At 32.5% G+C, this 18,963-nt stretch overlaps 1 protein-coding gene across 1 annotated transcript; it reads left to right on the top strand.

Annotated features, from left to right (window-relative positions):
- Window positions 1-244: 244 nt before the first annotated feature.
- LOC131649616 (uncharacterized) lies at window positions 245-5,467 on the top strand. The gene is made up of 3 exons (XM_058919368.1): window positions 245-1,120; window positions 4,170-5,145; window positions 5,250-5,467. Exons 1-3 carry the CDS (start codon window positions 416-418, stop codon window positions 5,318-5,320), a joined length of 1,752 nt encoding a protein of 583 aa, XP_058775351.1. The 5' UTR covers window positions 245-415; the 3' UTR covers window positions 5,321-5,467.
- Window positions 5,468-18,963: the final 13,496 nt, after the last annotated feature.

Genomic DNA, 18,963 nt, shown 5'->3' with positions numbered 1-18,963 from the left:
GTTTCCTTCATAACTCTGTATACATCCAAAGACTGAGCTCACAATTACTGTACACTGCACAGTACCCCTATCTTACTTTTTCCTCTATACCCTACTACCCCATTCTTCTCTTTCAGGTCCAAAAATGACCAATTTCAACACAATAATAAATACAAAAAAAACACATCAAAATAAAAACAAAAAGTAAAAGTTAAATTAAACCCCTTTTATTCCTCTAATAAAGCAAAATTTTCAATGCCAAAGTCATTAAACGAAGTGAAAAGTTAAACTAAAACTCACACACTCTCTCTCTTACTAACTACACTCCTCTCATTTTGTTCATTCACCTAACTCTCTTATAAAACCCAAAACTCAACAACCAAATTCACCAACTAACTCTCTACTCTCTCTTCACTTTCTCTCTCTAGACTTTCCCATGGACGCTCTTAACTTCTTCAAGTTCTGGAGAAACAACACCCCAACAACAACAACAACCTCAAACATCACTGTTCCTCATCTTGTGGTCGAAACCGACACTGAATCAGACGAAGACGACTCCTTCTTTGATTTAGAACTCACCATCAACGATGACCCACCTCTCAAAACAACTAACATTACTACCTTCGAAACCGCAGTTAATGTTGTTCCACATAAAACAACGGTTCCTCTGTCTCCGAACGAACCCATTTCCAAAAGAAAAGTGCTTCCAATTGAACCTACTACGAAACCTCAATCACCTATTTCTCTTCTGAAATCAGCACCGAGTTTCAGAATCTTTACATTCAGAAAACAAAGAACGCCTTCTGAAAAAACAGAACACGAACAGACACAGAAGAAACAAACCAAAGTCTTTGCTGTGAAAGTTAACACGGAGGATTTTCATTCTACTCCTTCTCTTAGCAGAGACAACAGCACGAGAAGCTTTGCAAGCAAAGCTCGGAATCAAGGAACTGAAGAACCCAAAACAGAACGCGTTTCGAAAGAGATTTTGCTGAGATATTTGAAGTTGATTAAGCCTTTGTATGTTAAGGTTTCGAAAAGGTACAGTGAGAAGGTGAAATTTCCCGGCGATCGGGTGACTGTGATGGCTTCTCCGTCGTCTTCACCGGTTGTTCAGACTATTTTTATACATGAAGTTTTAGTTCCTACTATTTTCTAAAATTTTGAAAGCTGTTTAATTACCTTTAAATTTTTAAATTTTTGAATAATTTTTTTCATACGTGGTTAGAATACTATAATTTTTTTTAAAATGAGAAGAATTAAATATGAATTTTTTAAATTTCAAAAGATAATGATAAAAGCAATGCAAATCTTGACTTAGAAATCAAATATTGATTTTTTTTTCCGAGAAATTTTTTATAACTTTCTAAACATGTCTGTAAAATAATCATTCAAAAATACACATCGGTTTAATAAGAGGGACTAAAACTATGTGCGTGATAATTTTGTAGGGACGAAAAAATATCATTTTTTTAATAGGGACCAAAAACAAAATTTGATAATTTTATAGGGATCAAAAACATTCTTAACCCTATTATTTATATTTATATTTCATTATAGAGGGAGTATTTTTAAATCAAATAGTTTTTATTTAGGCTAAATTACGGTTTTGACCTCCCAATTTTGTCTGATTCACGAAATTAATTCCTCTATTTTAAATTCAAACAATTTTGGTCTCAATATTTTAAATTCAAATAGTTTTAGTTCTCCTCTCACGTTTTTCATAGAAAATTGATGAGATGTTCGTTTTTTAACTTATATATTTATATACGATGATTTATCATGTTTCACAAATAATTTGTCAGTTAGAAAAATAGAAACATTATTAATTTTAAATACAAAAGTATGAAAGAAGAATCAAAACTATTTAAATTCAAAATATAAAGATTAAAACTGTTTAAATTTAAAATAGGGGAATTAATTTTGTAAATAGATAAAATAAGAAATAAATAGATAAAATAAGAAGACCAAAATTATAATTAGACCTTATAATTATTTTAAAAGTGACATTCCTAATAATAATAGCCAATATTTTCTATATACTTTCAATCTTTCACATTTTAAAAATCATGTTTGATTTAATCTAACACTTATTCATCGAGTAAAAAAAGACAACTATTCAATGAGTTATTAATATGGAAAATCATATTTGAACACCAAAATTTGAGACAAGTTAACAAATAAATGAAAGATAGAGATTTCACTTAACGATAGATCAAGACTATTATTAATAATTTCATTTATTACCATATTTTATGAGAATGACAAAGTAAGGCAGGTAAACATTGTTATCATTCGCCGATGTCTAATTTGTTTTGGAAATGTGCTCAAAATAGTTAAGCAAAGCTTATATGAATTATTCATACTATGTTGTTTGAATATTCTAACTTAGTTAAGACCTACTAATTAGTAATCGTAATTACTTATGTTGCACACAATAAATTGAATTATAGTTTACCTATAAAAAACTATTCAATAGAAATTAGAAAATGATACTAAATGGGTCCATTTGTAACAAAAAATACTAGTAATAAAAAACCATTACTCCTATTTATAGAAGAAACTACTAGTAATATCTAAATTATTGAATGCTAAAACTATTACTCCGAAAAGGACACCATATCTTGAATGCAAAATTCATGGACACAACATTACTAATCAAAGTCCAAGTCTTCACATTTTAGTTACAAAATCAAAAATTGTAGTTGACTAGTCTAAATTTTTCCAACCTTTCTTTCTACAACCATATATTGTAGTCCAATAGAAAAAGGAAGAGTGAAAGACTAACCAAAGCAAGTCAAAGCTTTAGAGGCAAAAGACTCATTCAAAGGCAAAAAAGGATTAAGAGGTCTTCAAACTTAGGGTATAGGGTTCTTAAAAGCAAACAGAACATGCGTGCTTCAATTCCTTTGCCTTGTAAAAGAAACCAATTTTCTGACTCTTTTAAATTTTGGTCACTCTGTAAAAGATAAATTTAAAAGGTAAAGCAAAGCATTTTGATAGACCTTACGTTTTCTCTCTTTTTTATCAACTTTTTTTATCTTTCGTTTTCTTTCTATCCTTCTTTTTTTCTTTGCCTTTTTGGAAGTTTCTCATCACCATCCATGTATTCTCAACATCTCAAATAGCATCTCTATGGAACTAGTATTAGATCACCACTACTATCCCATGCTTTATTTTATAATTATAATTTACTTATTGTATTCCTATATTAATAGAGCTGTTGAATAGTAGTACAAAAGATTTTGGTTTGACTTAACAAGTACAAAAAATTTAACCACCACTACATAATTGCTCAGAAAAACCACTGCACAATCAACAAAAATTTACTAATAATTTAAGCCTCACACTAACTACAATATAAAAGAAAATACTAATAATTAAAAGTTAATTTAGATGATAATGAGTTAATTCATATCTTTATACAAAATTCAAGACAAAGATTGGCACCACTTTTAAATATATAAATATATGTTCAAATCATATATTCAATGTGTGAAATATGGAAATAAATGATAGATGGTACAATAGTGAAAACTAAAGATGATCTAACAAATTTTGAATCTAATTTTGATACTCCAATTAAAGAAAAATATTTGAAGCTAAATCAAACATATAAAAAGTGTTGGTACAATAGTGATTTCAATTTCATTCAATATAGTTTAGAAGTCCTAGTAAAACCTCAATGAATAGCCACACTTTTGAAGTGGTCAATTGTAGTTTGCTAATACTGATCTGTACCCCAGCTAAAACAACCTTATATTCCAAAATACTACTAATACAGTAAACCTAAAAGAGACATTTAATGTGACTAAGCCAAACAGAAATAGAAGCAGAAGTGGGGCAAACAAATCTCATCTTTCAAATTTAGCTATTAAAAAACTGAAACGTTTCCTTCATAACTCTGTATACATCCAAAGACTGAGCTCACAATTACTGTACACTGCACAGTACCCCTATCTTACTTTTTCCTCTATACCCTACTACCCCATTCTTCTCTTTCAGGTCCAAAAATGACCAATTTCAACACAATAATAAATACAAAAAAAACACATCAAAATAAAAACAAAAAGTAAAAGTTAAATTAAACCCCTTTTATTCCTCTAATAAAGCAAAATTTTCAATGCCAAAGTCATTAAACGAAGTGAAAAGTTAAACTAAAACTCACACACTCTCTCTCTTACTAACTACACTCCTCTCATTTTGTTCATTCACCTAACTCTCTTATAAAACCCAAAACTCAACAACCAAATTCACCAACTAACTCTCTACTCTCTCTTCACTTTCTCTCTCTAGACTTTCCCATGGACGCTCTTAACTTCTTCAAGTTCTGGAGAAACAACACCCCAACAACAACAACAACCTCAAACATCACTGTTCCTCATCTTGTGGTCGAAACCGACACTGAATCAGACGAAGACGACTCCTTCTTTGATTTAGAACTCACCATCAACGACGACCCACCACTCAAAACAACAAACATTACGACCTACGAAACCGCTGTTAATGTTGTTCCACATAAAACAAAGGTTCCTCTGTCTTCAAACGAACCCATTTCCAAAAGAAAAGTGCTTCCGATTGAGCCAATAACAAAACCTCAATCACCCATTTCGCTTCTGAAATCAGCACCGAGTTTCAGAATCTTTACATTCAGAAAACAAAGAACGGCTTCTGAAAAAACAGAACATGAAGAGACTCAGAAGAAACAAGCCAAAGTCTTTGCTGTGAAAGTTAACATGGAGGATTTGCATTCTACTCCATCTCTTAGCAGAGACAACAGCACGAGAAGCTTTGCGAGCAAAGCTCGGAGTCAAGGAACAGATGAACCCAAAACAGAACGTGTTTCGAAAGAGATTTTGCTGAGATATTTGAAGTTGATTAAGCCTTTGTATGTTAAGGTTTCGAAGCGGTACAGTGAGAAGGTGAAATTTCCCGGCGATCGGGTGACTGTGATGGGTTCTCCGTCGTCTTCACCGGTTGTTCAGAAACAGGGGAATTTTCCGGCGGGGATGAGGGTGGTTTCTAAGCATTTTGGTAAGAGTAGGTCGTCGGGTACGGTTGTCGGAGTTGGTTCTCCGGCGAAGAGGAGTGATGATACGCTGCTGCAGCAACATGATGGAATCCAAAGTGCTATTCTTCACTGCAAAAAATCGTTTAACTCCAGAGGTACTTTTTGTTTAATAAAGTATTTTATTTTTTTTCAGATTTTAATTATTATAATTATAATTATAATTAAGATTTTGAATATGATTTTCATTTTAATTTTTCAGATTGTTCAATGGGTGTTGCTGAGGATAAATCAATGTGTTCAACGAGATCTTCTTTTGAAGATGAAGTGTGAAGAAAAAGTGCAAGAAACTAGGAGTTGATAGAAGAGAAATGAAAATGTTTTGATTTTGTAAAGGAAATGAAATTAGAATAGGAGTGATGATTAGTGTGATATGTACATTGATGGGCCATAATGAAAAGAATCTAATATTTCTCTGAATTGGGATCTTTTGTGTTGTGTTTGTGTGAGTTTTGCAGTTTGCACACTGCTTGAGGTGGTTGTATTATCTCAAGTGGTATAGTATTTTGATTGGATGTTATCAAAAGATTCAAAGCATCAACATTTCTACTGTGAACATTGCATTGATAAGACTTGTAGTAGATGATGATGTACTAGTATCTCCAACATTAGTATCTTCTTTCTTTTTGAAATGGATATAGTGAATAAAAGGGTAAAAGAGAGAAGGATGTCAATGCCCTTTTAGACCTATTTCTACTACTGTCTTTTAAGAAGTTTAGAAAATTAAGTATTATGTATTTGGATTGGCAGAATAAAATTGATTATAGTAGAATTGAATTTAGCAATTCTGAAGACAGAATGAATTCTACTTTTTTTTAACCTAACATTATTATTGTTTTTACACTTTCCAAAAGTCAAACTAAACATACACATAGTCTTCTAATTTCCCTAACAAATTTGTCATAAATATGTTCTAATTCCAAAATATTTTTGTTTTTAATAATAATAATGATGATGATATTTTAAAATAAATTTCTTTATTGAGAAATTAAAAAAAAAAGAACAAAAAGAAATAGGTAAGGATAAGCGTCGCAAATGAGTCGAGTCTAACTCGCTTCAATTCGGCTCGACTCGTTAAAAATTGGTTCAGTTTAAATAACGGTTCGAGTTTGTCATAAAAAACTTTTAAATTCAAATTTGACTCGTTAAAAAATTATGAAGAATTTGTTCACTTGTTTTACAAACTTAAAAGTCATTTTTTTAAAATATATATATTTTTTATATTTGAAAATTTAAATTAATATTTTGAAAATAAAAAATACAGAAATAAAATAAAAATTATAAAACTAGAATTTATAAGATGTTGATTATAGTTCATCTCGAGAAAAACCGTTTGAAACGACGGAAAACTAACAAGATGAACTTTGTTATAAAAATGGTTGCAGCAGCTGTAACATATTTCATCGTGACAGGATGATGTTGGAAAGAGGTGAAGTTGCAGTTACGCTTGCTCTTAGAACTAGACTTGTTTGTTGGTACTGCACGAGATATCAGTGTCAGAGTTGGACGGATTGAAGGATAATTAAAAGTGTTGGTTGAGAAGCAATTTTAGGAATTGAATGTGCTATTCGAGAAGTTTTGGAGATATTGTATAGAGTGTCGCTGCATGATGTCGATGTTGCATTTCGGACGATGTTGGAAAATTCATATCTTGAGTTCCGAGTGTCGAATTGATGAGCCGTTTGAACCTACGAGGAGGAGAAATCATGTTCTACCGTATGAGAGAGTTATAAATACAGTAGAGTGATCCTATGAGGAGAGATTCTGAGGTCGGTTAAGGAAACGTGAAATTGTTGGATAGGGATGCCTACTACCGCGATTGCTTTAAACGAAGTTGAGTATAACATGTTGTGATGAATAAGTGGGGGAGATGTTCAGTAATAAAGATGATTTGAGTGCCGATGGATCTTAGTGAGGATTGAATTAGTAGTAAAGGTGAATTAAACTTTAGAATGGTTGAAGTCGTATTTGTGATGCGTCACTGATGGGTTTGAGTGGTGTATTGATGCAAAGTCAGCAAGTAGTAGCTTATGCGTCGAGACAACTCAAAGTGCATGAAAGGAATTATCCGACTCATGATTTAGAGTTGGCAGTCGTGGTTTTGTTTTGAAGTTGCGGTGACATTATTTGTCTGGTTCGAGATTCGAAGTGTTTAGTGATCATAAGGGTCTGAAGTACCTCTTTGATCAGAAAGGGCTTAATATGAGGCAGCCGAGATGGTTAGAGTATATTTTTTTAAGGATTATGATTTTGGTTTGAATTACCATCCTGGTAAGGAAAATGTTGTGCTAATGGTGCGAGAATTGGATTTGATTGAACAATTCCGAGATTTGAGTTGGTATGCAAAGGTATTCCTAATAGTGTTAGATTGGGTATGCTAAAGCTGACTAGTGGTATTCTTGACGAGATTAGAGGAGGTCAGACAATTGATGTTGAGTTGATCGATAAGATGACTTTAATTACAGAGGTAAAGGCGGTGAATTCAGAATCGACGAGCATAGTATAATGTGGTTTGGTGATCGGGTTTGTGTTCCTGATGTTTTTGGAGCTTTGAAAGAATATTCTAGAAGAAGATACCGCAATGGATTATTGGACTATGACGATGTTAATGAGTTAAGTGCAAACTCAGAAAGGACACTATTATGTAGTAACGACAGTTTATGCTTAAATATGGTTGTCGGCTATCTATTGACAAATTGAGGACTTGATCACCCTTAATCTCTTGTTGATAGTAGACGAAATCATATGGATGGGATGAAATTGTTTTTACCTTAATGGTATAAGATGTGGTGAATGCTAAGCCGTGAGAATAATCACTCACCATATTGTGTGAGCATATGAAGAAGTGAATATGAAAGGGTGCAACATATAGGACGGTGACTTAAGTCGGGTAATCAAAGTCGCACAGCAGAAGTGTGATGTAGAGTGGTGTTATGAGTACTACTCGTGGGCAGTGAGGAATTAATATGTCGGAAGCCTACGTAGAGAATATGTGTTGATCTATATGTTGGATTTAGAATCTCGTGGATGTAAGGATGTCGTGCCGAAGGATTAGAACCCTTTTGAATAATTGTCGAAATGATGAATATGTTATTATGGTTGTACGTAGTTAATGAGTATGTATTCTGTGAAGTTAAGACGATGAGTTGATACTATATGATGCTATAATAAACTTATGTTGTTGTAAGGTGTTATTGTAGATTCCAGATGTAATGGGGAATTATACTCTATGAAGGACGAAGTTGATTTAATCCTTAGAGAAGGGCGAGACTCAGTTCGAGCTATTTTGTAAGCAATGATATATTGAGGCTGATGAGTGTGATTATGATTACTTGTGTGTACTCGTTCTGATGGTTAGGATGTTTAAATGGAGGGAGTAAATCAGGGATTTGTTTTTGGACGCGAGCAAGCATTGCTGAGTGGTAAATTAGTACCATGGATGGTACAGAATGATTCTTAAACGAATGAGTAAAGAGAGCCATGATTGGGTAAAACTCGGGAATCTAATTGGTAATGGTAGTTGTAACGAGTAATCAGAATAGTGCAACAAAGCAGAATGTAAATGTGTTGGGTAATTGCTAGTGTGACTTGAGAGGAGTCAGATAGTTGAAATTCAATGGTATAAGAATATCATTATTGAGTTTCTTGAAGGAAGCGGTCGGTGAAAAGTGTAAGTATTACTTTATCGCTCAAATGGGAGAGTATGTCTAAGGTTGGTACGTGGGTAGATGGAATCCATTACTGCAGTGTGGATCAGTCGTGATCATACCATGGATTGTGTAGTTGTATTATTCAGTTATTGAGCGTATTGTATGGATCGCACCTCGACGTTTCATTGTCGTTAACCTTTGGAGATATAGCGAGTGGTATACCTTGGGATGGTCAAATGCGACGTAAGAGCTGAGATTGAATGCATGAGACATGCTTATGTTGGTTATGTCAGATGAATTTTGAAGTTCGACTAAGAATGTGTTAACTGGGAACGGGAGAGTCGGATGAAGGACTCTTATCCGGAACTCTTCACTTGAGGTATGTTTTCGAGGACGAAAACTCTTTTAGTGGGGGAGAGTTGTAACACCCCGAAAATTATTTCTAATTATTTAATTTAAGTAGGAAAATTATTTAATTGGAATAATTGATTTTATGAGGAATATTGAGAAATATTGGAAAATAGTTATTGGGCTGTGTTGTGGTTAGTGAGAAAGGGAGGTGTTAACTTGTTAGGCCCATTAACCAAAGTTATTCTATTTCTCATAAAATAGAAGGAAATTGTGGAAGAGGAGGGTTACAACAATTGGGAGAAGAGAAAGAACGTGAAAATAACTGAAGAGCTTTATAAAGGGGAAGACCGAAGATCAAACCTAAGGTAAGGGGGACTCTTCCTTTTAGTATCTCTTATGTGGTCTTAGGTAATAGGTAGATTGATGTATGGTTTGATTCAATTAGACATTGGGATTGTTAGCTTAGGGTGTTATAATTTGGATTGAATTGATGAAAATTGTGTGAACTATTTGGTTAATAATGTGTTTAAATGATGTTTTGTGGTGTATGATTGAATGTGTGATGTTTGTATGCCTGTATATGATGTCTGGAATCGTTTTTGGGTGAAAAGGATGTGAAATCGCAGGGTCTGTCGCAGACTTGGGATTTGCTGAAATCGCAGGTCCGCTGAGCGGAGGGGGTCCGCTGAGCGGAGGTCCCAACGTAGTTCGCTTCTGTTTAACGTCGCTAGAGGTCCGCTGAGCGGAGGTCTGAAGGAATTCGCTTCTTCCTTGCGTCGCTGAGCGAACCTTGCCGAACGAGAATTTTTCTAAAACTTAAAATAGCGTATCTTTTGATCCGTGAATCCTTTCTTAGTGCCGTTTTGGGCGTTGTGCAAGTAATTGAATATTTTATATGATGAATGATGAATATGGGTGGTGGCCAACTTTATTTCTTTAAAACTCGATTTAATTACTTGATGAGAATTGAACATTGTATGCATATGAGATAGGTGTGACAATGTATTTGATGTGATGATGAATTGGTTGTGATTATTATTATGATTGTGATGAATGCATGGCTATTTGAATGATATTGAAAACATGTACATACTTATTCGGTGATGTGGTGTTGAGATGAGTTGTTCATCGTGATTCGGTGATGTTTTTAAGTATGTTATGTGTGTTTCATTCATTCATATGCATTTGATGATGGATCCCGTTGATGAGTGGATCGTTGGTGGCTAATTCCCATTGTGCGGAGATTAGTAAGCAGTCATCGTGTGCCCATGGGGGTGTGAGCGATGAGGTTAATCGTGTGCCCATGTGGGGTGTGGGCGATTTGAAGGGCAGTATCATAGAGAGAAGTCCTGTGAATGTGATTCACGAATTTTGGTACCACATGCATAGTGTCAGTTGTGTCATATGCATTTTGTCATAACATGATTGTATGGATTTCTGTGTTTTGTGTTGTAATCTGTTATTGTGTGAAGTGATGAATAATAGATGTGAATCTGAATATGTATAATTGGGTGAACGGTATATTATGATGCTTGTTGCTTATGAATTGCATAATATTTACTAATTGAGAATGAGACTCACCCTTACATGTTGTCATTTTCAAATTGAGGAGTAGCGGAATTAGTGCTCGGTGAGGATGACTCGTAGAGTTTATCCGTGTATGTTAGGTCGTGTCGGTCATGCTCTGATCTTGTAACACTGGGGGACGATAGTTATAGGGTTTTATGAGATTACTCTATTTTATTTGGTGTTGGATTATATTTCCATTTGGTTATATTGATGATGTTTCTTATTCTGCTGTGATAAACATGATTCTATTTTTGGTAAATCGTTTCCTAATGAAGCATGACTTGACCATGACTGGCTTATTCATTTTAAATAATTGTGGCACCCTTGTGTTTATGTTTTTACTCTGATATATTTATTTAAATTGCCGCGGGGTTTAGAAGGGTGTTACAGGTTCTACATCTACAATCTTTAAGTTTTTATGATAACAAAGTGTATAGGAAAATTGTGTTCACTAATTGTTTCATTAAGTGTGCAAAATCTTGAGATAATGAAAGGAAAATCTGAATCTGGACAGTGTTGAACAAAGCAAAATCTCAACAAAGTAGATGTTGAACAAAGCAAACTCTGATCAAAGCAGACTCTGAACAAAGTAAATGTTGATCAAAGCAGACTCTGAACAAAGAAAACTCTGATCAAGGCAGTCTTTGAACAAAGCAGATGTTGATCAAAGGAGACTCTGAACAAAGTCGACTTTGAACAAAGCGGAACCTGAACTCTAGACAAAGAGACTCTGGACTATGATCTTCAAAAGATTTTAAAACAAAGTTGGAATATGAAGAAGTGTTTATTTTGATTGTCATTCATTTGGATAATCAAGACAACGCCTCTACATCAAACAATCCAGATTCACTCTGATAACTCAAGTCTCATTTTCACTAGACTCTAAAGTCTAAATCTATAAGGTTCTGAACTCTGATCAAGCTTCAAACCATCTCAAATACGAAGCCAATGATTGAGAGATCAATGATTAAAGGAACATACTATCAACAGATCTCCATATTTTGCGGCTCAACCTCACACCACTATTATAATTGTGAAATTATTGAAGTTTCCATTTTCACGCTCAAATGGTAATATTCACCTCTTCCAATTTCATCCCCAAATGATACTATTCACCTTCTTCCAATTTCATCCTCTAATAGTACTATTCACCATATTCCAATTTCATCCTCAATGGTACTATTAATTGAAGGTTAAAAAAACACAAGAAAGGGGGGTTTGAATTGAGTTTTCTAAAACTTTTAATTTTAGAAATACTATTAACCAAAGCAAATGAGATAGACAATATGAGAAAGAAAAATGAAACGTTTGGTTTATACAAGTTCATCTTAGAAAAGGTTAATCTTGTCCACATGCCAAGGCAATTTCACCTTAGAAAACGACTTAATCCACTAATCTTGAAAGATTACAAATAACCTCTAAGAGTCTAGAAAGACACCTTAGCCCTCTCATGTATTCAGACTAACAACCTAGTCACTTGAGGAAAACAAATCTCAACAGATTTACAATAGAAAAGTGTTTACAATAAATGCTTCTAAATAAGCAGAATGAAATAAAATTTAAGAGCAAAAGTAAACACAACTAACGAGAAACAACTCTTGTGTTCTTGATATTCTCTTAGAAATAGATTTCTTACAAAGTAGTGTTTCTAAAATCTCTTTTAAAGCGAAGAATGTTGTATCTTCCTCTAGGCCTCTAGAAATCTTGCATATTGATATGTTTGGACAAGTTAAAACAACATCAGTAAGTGTCAAGAAGTATGAATTAGTCCTTGTAGATGACTACAACAAATGGACATGAGTAAAGTTCTTAAGACACCAAGATACGTCAAATTTTGTGTTTACTTACTACCTTATGTTTGCAAGTGCAAAATGAAAAAGGTTTAACAATTGTTAAAGTCAAAAGTGATCATGGTGGTTAATTTGAAAATAAAAATTTTGAATTCTTTTTTGAAGAAAATGACATCTTTCATGATTTCTCCTGCACTATAAATCCTTAATAAAATGGAGTTGTTGAGAGGAAAAATTACATTTTATAATAAATGGACAGAACCATGATCATTGAGACAAATGTTGCAAATCAATTTTGGTTAATAGAAGTGAATATTACGTGTTACATTCAATACAAGATATTTATAAGACATATTCTGGATAAGACTCCTTATGAATTATGGAAGAACAAAAATCCAAATATTTCTTATTTTCATCCTTTTGGCTATATTAGTTTTATGCCCAATACTAAAGACAACTTAAACAAATTTGATTCTAAAGCTCAAAAGTGTATCATATTAGGATGCTTTGAACGCTCAAAAGGCTACAGAGTATATAATATTGAAACCATAAATGATGAGGAATAAATTCATTTTAAGTTTGATGATAAACTTGACTCTAAAAAGTCAAAGCATGTTGAGACGTTTGCAGATCTAGAATTCATTTATTCAAAATCTGAAGACAAGGATTATGAGGATACATATTTTGGACGTGTTCAACATGAATTTTTCTAATCAGCGCCAGAAGCTACTAGTACACCAACACCTCATAAGAAGTACACGCATAAATCCTCTCATCCGGAAGAACTGGTTCTAGGTGAAAAGACATAACCTGCCAGAACTAAATCCATATTTAGACAAGATGAAAAAATGCGTCTAAGTTTTGTTTCCATGAAAGAACCATAATTTTATGGATGAAGAGTCAACTAGAAGATTATCAATTAAAAGAGAGTAACATTCCTTTCTTTTGAAATAATACTCATGCTATTTGTTTTTCTAGAAATCCCGTCTTACACTTTAGTGCTAAGCACATTGTAATAAATATCAATATGTGTAGCATCCGGGTAGTTTATATGTGATTCTAGGAATAGTGATTTTGAACCAGTTAGTCCTCTGAAGTTATAAGGTTCTCAGGGTCAGAGGGTTTTAAGTCAGAATCCCTCTGAGACGTTATGTCTTCTGGACTATGGATCATATTAATGGTTAAAATCAAAAGTTACTTGTGTGGCTCTAAAGTGAGATAATTGCCTACCTCAAGCCGTCAAAATTCTTGTTTGACCTCTTGGGAATTATTATTTTCTTGGGGTAAAGATAAAATCATGAATTTCCCCCCTATGCCAAAATAAGCGAATTTTTCAAGTATCATTTTAATCATTTAGTTTCTTATTTAAAATCCATTCCCACTCACTTCTCACACATGACAGTACATTTCACAACCTACACTTTCTATATTTTTTTCATCTTCACATGAAAGACAACCTTCCCGGAATCACTCTATCAACATCGGTCATTGAGTTAGAAGTTATGTGTGAACTTATTGTGGATTTTGATAACTTGAAGATCAATGTGTTCGACCTCTCTAACAATGTTACTAAGCAAGTCTGAAAATCTTTCTTTAACCACCTCAAAGGTCCAGTTTGTCCTGCATTGGTAAAGAATTTCTTGATACATGCAACAACTTCTAAGAGAATGATTTCTTCATTTGTTTTGGGTACGTAGAAGTATTTCAATCACTGAAAAGCCCGTTGCTAAATTGATTCAACTAGGACCAGAAGTACATGTTGTACTATCTAAAAACATGATAAAAAATGAACCTTCCATCCATCATGTTCAGATACCTCGGAGAAATGATAAGTGAAACAAGAGATAATGTATCTAAATCCAGAAAATGGATTCCCCCTAGAAGCTTAATTTATGATATTTTAGTCGAGAGTCAACTGGAAAAGGCTCTAGAGAATGCGCAATTTATTAAGGATCTCCAGAATGAAGTTCAAAATCCTTTCAATGGAAAGACTATGAAGAACATGATAATGGTCATTGAATCTATAGAACATGAGGAAATGAACAAGAAATCCATTTCTACCAAAAGGGTAGTGGTAGCAGATTATCATTTATTTACCAGACAAGATCCTCCAGAAGTCTCTTTAGCCTATCTCAGTAATTGTAAGGATGAAGGGATAAATCTCTTGATAGAACCTAACAACTTGCCTGAAGGACCTCTTGATTTTTCTCGTAAAAGAAAAAGAAAGACCAAGAAGAATCAATAATATGAAAACGTGTCTCCTGCACCTCTTTATCCCTCTGTATCCGAGAAAGCAAAGAATTTTGAGTCACACAGAAGGTTGTTGCGATTTTTAGATGATAATGATAAATAAGAAGCTGAAGAGAATGTGAATATGGAAATAGAATTTGCTGAGTTATCTCCTCTCCAGAATATAAGTAAGTCCAATGTCGCTGAGACTTCTACTTTTTATGATTCTGGTACTGTCAATACTTCATCAATTATTTTTCCCACTGTTCATGTTTCTTCTCTCACCTTAAACAGAACCTTCAATATAATTTATCAGCCACCTTCTCAATCACCTTCTAAAGAACCTATCCAACCAACTCCAGAACACCCTCACCATCACCATCTGATCACAATCAAATTGAAACCTCTCCCATACTCACTTCACCTCCTCCTTCTGATCAGGTTTATCACCTTATTGTTAACATAATTATTGATAACATACTACTTACATTTATGTATCCTCAGATGATTCATCTTTTCGAACTCTGAATCTATAACTCTGAAACTTTCACTGACTTTGTGGAAAGTGACCAGTTCAGATCCCTTAATTCCAAACACCTCCACTTCTTCCCTCTAAAATAATCTGGCTTTGAACCTGAAACATCCACTAATAATCTGATTCCAACCCTCAATTCTAAATCTGACATTGAACCCATATATGAAACCTTCCAAGCCTCATTCATCCCTTTCTCAAATGACCAAGAACCTCTTTGGGATCGACACTCTTTCTTTTACATCACTTGCTACTATTTAACCGTGTATACTTGCACATATAAATATCAGAACATTATACATACGTTTTTTTAGCCCAACATAAGATTACCATTAACATGGAATTCAGAGAGTTGCGAGACTCGACAAACCTTATCCCAAATCTCCTGATCAACATAACTATTCATCTTAAGTTAAGGCAACATATGAAATCCATTTTTTTTATCATCTGGAACAATAAAAACATCACACATTTACATAAAAAGTTTGTATTAGTATTAAAAAAAATGATCATATATACTTGTAAAAATGATGAAAGTTAAAATAAATACCGCAACATCGGTTCATATAATTTTTTTGACTTCAAGATCTACTTGGTCCTAATCTTCTAACAAAACACTCGTTTTGATTGTACCAAGTAATGCCATGTTACTCCTAGATGTCATAGCAGTTCACCATAACACCTACCACTTTTTAATCAAAATTGTCCGACATCTTATTACATTTGCAAAAAAAAAATTCAACTTAGCCATCGTCATGGCACCTATAGAATTTATTGTCCTTTTATTATTAGTTGAAAAACCCTCATTTGCCGGAGAGGTGCTGGATAAATCGCTCATATGTGCTTGAACAAAAACAACAAACATTTTATTTAATACAACATCAACAAAGCACTTGATGTGATTCATGGTATATATAACACATTTTACTTAACAAAACATGAACACTTCCTAAGAGCACCTCATAATAGTAACCACATAAATATTTTACTTAACACAAAATCAACAAAGGAACCTAATGTGACTGATGATACATATGGATTTTCGTCAACATAAATACTAAAAAGAAAAAACCTATTTCTTATTTTATCAACATAACCAGAATAAGAGAAATAAAAAAAAGTAATTTCCCTATACATAATCAATATGCAATAAGAAATCCACGATAACAAAAACTAAAATTTCTATGTTACGTGGATGAATAAAGCGTGTTATGTACCGAAAAATATGATGAAGAAGATAAGACGATGGTGGAAGAAACTTCATCTGAGTTAGGTTGTATTTTATTTGTTTCAAGCTTTATTAGTGCTTTATTGGCGTTTGATGGATAACATTCAAGTTTCAAACACGTACATGTGTTGGAAGAGAAGATGTTTGGAACACGATGATGGAAGCTAAATTTATAAATATGTTTAGGGTGTTTCAAAAAATTAATAAATAAAATAAGTTTTATATAATAATTTAATTTAAAATATATGAATGTATATTATGCAAATATGAGGTGAGATGACTAATAAGTTACTCATACTCATATCCGCTTATCTTAATTGGTAATTACTCGTTTCCATATATATATATATATATATATATATATATATATATATATATATATATATATATATATATATATATATATATATATATATATATATATATATATATATATATATATATATATATATATATATATATATATTAATAAGCAATTTGTATCAGTTGGTAATTACTCGTGTCAATATTTTTATCAATTTTAAAAGTTGTTGTTTTACTTGTGGTGAATATTTTTTGTGAATTCCTATCTAATATGAGTACAATTGTTATGCCTCGTCACATGGGTCGCAAGATGAGTTCGGTCTATTGGACATGTCCATTTTATCCGCACTTTAGTGTGGAACGGGTCAAAGATTTAAACCTGTACTCTCTAATGTGTCTCGCTGGTTCCACCTTTCTTATATATTAAAAAATTTTAAGGTTAAAAAGTGTAATGAGTGCGGGTCTGCACTATCCTACCCTCACTTATTTTTGCAGATCATGTAAAGTTTTTAAGTTTGCACACTCAACAATATCCGCTCTATCCAGTCTTATTTTTTATGAATTTTTATAGGCGCATTTAAATAATAAGGACATTGCCTGTTTACTCAATCATATTTTCCCACGTGGTATATATAAATATGATCTGAATTCATGAAAATGTCACTTAAACATGCTTAATTTATTACTTGAATTTTATTCACATATTCCGACATAAGTTTAAAAGTGAGTGAAAATAAAATAAATTAAATTTGATACATTTGCGCAATTGTGAATTGAACCATAAATTATAGGGATAAAACTATATCTAAATTTAAAAACTATATATTTAAATTTCTAATACAATCAATTCAAAAAAACATAATTAATTCTACTTTATAAGAATTAAACACGTTAAAATCAATTACATACTCTCTCCATCTCATAATATGAATCTTCTTTAAAAGTTTCATATATTTTAAGATAATGAGTAGTTGTGTTTATTTTAATAATAAAATGAGTGTGATTTACTAAAATAATTTTATTAATAATAGATAATAGAGCAGTTAAATAAATTAAAAATAATGAATAAGGTTATATTACTGGTAAGAAATAATAAATATAATATTAATATTATAAAAGAATAAATAATTTAAAACAAATAAAAAAGGAAAAAAATCTATTATGAGACGGTGAGAGTACCTTTAAATTTTTTATACAAATCTCTCGACTGATTGAAACTCCTCTAAAATAGAAATCTAATATGCATTTCAACTACCCTTTGTAAATAATACGCGTGACAAAAATAATACACATGATATGTTAGAAGAAAATTGGTTTATATCATATTCCTTAGGTTTTGATAATAACAAAGTATTGAATAAACGATTAGGTATACTAACATATGTTCAAGTGTGCAAGATTATTAGTTAAAGATTTTATTGGACACTGACTCTGATTGGAACATGTGAAGAGAAGCTTGAGACTCAGATTATGAAAGATTAGAATCTGATGACTCAAATATTTTGAATGATATGATTCTGATGTCTCACGGTTCAAAAGTAAGAAAAAACCGTTTTGAGAAAAATATTAGTAGAAGGACTAACATAGCTCTTTTAAATTTTGTAAAAAATTTAATATGGATTTTTTTTTTCAGGAACTAATGTGACCTCTATAATTTTTTGAAGGACTAAAATTGACCTTCATTCTAAATAAAATAAAAAAGTGATTTCGATATTTCATTATTATTATAAGTAAAAGTAAACAATGTTTGAGTTATGGTAAATTAAATATCAATAAAATATTATTTAGTAAAAATATAAGTTATATTTTGAAGGATAGAAAAACACTTAGAAAGGGGGGGTTTGAATAAGTGTAGCTTTAAAAACTTGACAGATAAAAATAAATTGCACAGTTATTTTTATCCTGGTTCGTTGTTAACTAAACTACTCTAGTCCACCCCCGCAGAGATGATTTACCTCAACTGAGGATTTAATCCACTAATCGCACGGATTACAATGGTTCTCCACTTAGTCAGCAACTAAGTCTTCCAGAGTCTTCTGATCACACACTGATCACTCCAGGAACAACTGCTTAGATACCCTCTAAGACTTTCTAGAGTATTCTGATCCACACGATCACTCTAGTTACAACCTGCTTAGATAACCTCTAAGACTTCCTAGAGTATTCTGATCCACACGATCACTCTAGTTCCTTACAACTTAATGTAATCAATTCTAAGAGTATTACAATTGCTTCTTAAAAGCTATAATCACAAACTGTGATAT

This window comes from Vicia villosa, linkage group LG1 (assembly GCF_029867415.1).
Source record: "Vicia villosa cultivar HV-30 ecotype Madison, WI linkage group LG1, Vvil1.0, whole genome shotgun sequence".
NCBI lineage: Eukaryota > Viridiplantae > Streptophyta > Magnoliopsida > Fabales > Fabaceae > Vicia > Vicia villosa.
This window is presented reverse-complemented; position numbering and strand designations above follow the sequence as displayed.

What these genes read in the sequence shown, in the direction of transcription:
- LOC131649616 (XM_058919368.1), top strand. Translation starts at nt 416, where the DNA reads ATGGACGCTCTTAACTTCTTCAAGTTCTGGAGAAACAACACCCCAACA. An exon ending in TTTTTATACATGAAGTTTTA is followed by an intron (nt 1,121 to 4,169) that starts GTTCCTACTATT and finishes TCTTACTAACTA; the next exon opens with CACTCCTCTCATTTTGTTCA. An exon ending in AAAATCGTTTAACTCCAGAG is followed by an intron (nt 5,146 to 5,249) that starts GTACTTTTTGTT and finishes TTAATTTTTCAG; the next exon opens with ATTGTTCAATGGGTGTTGCT.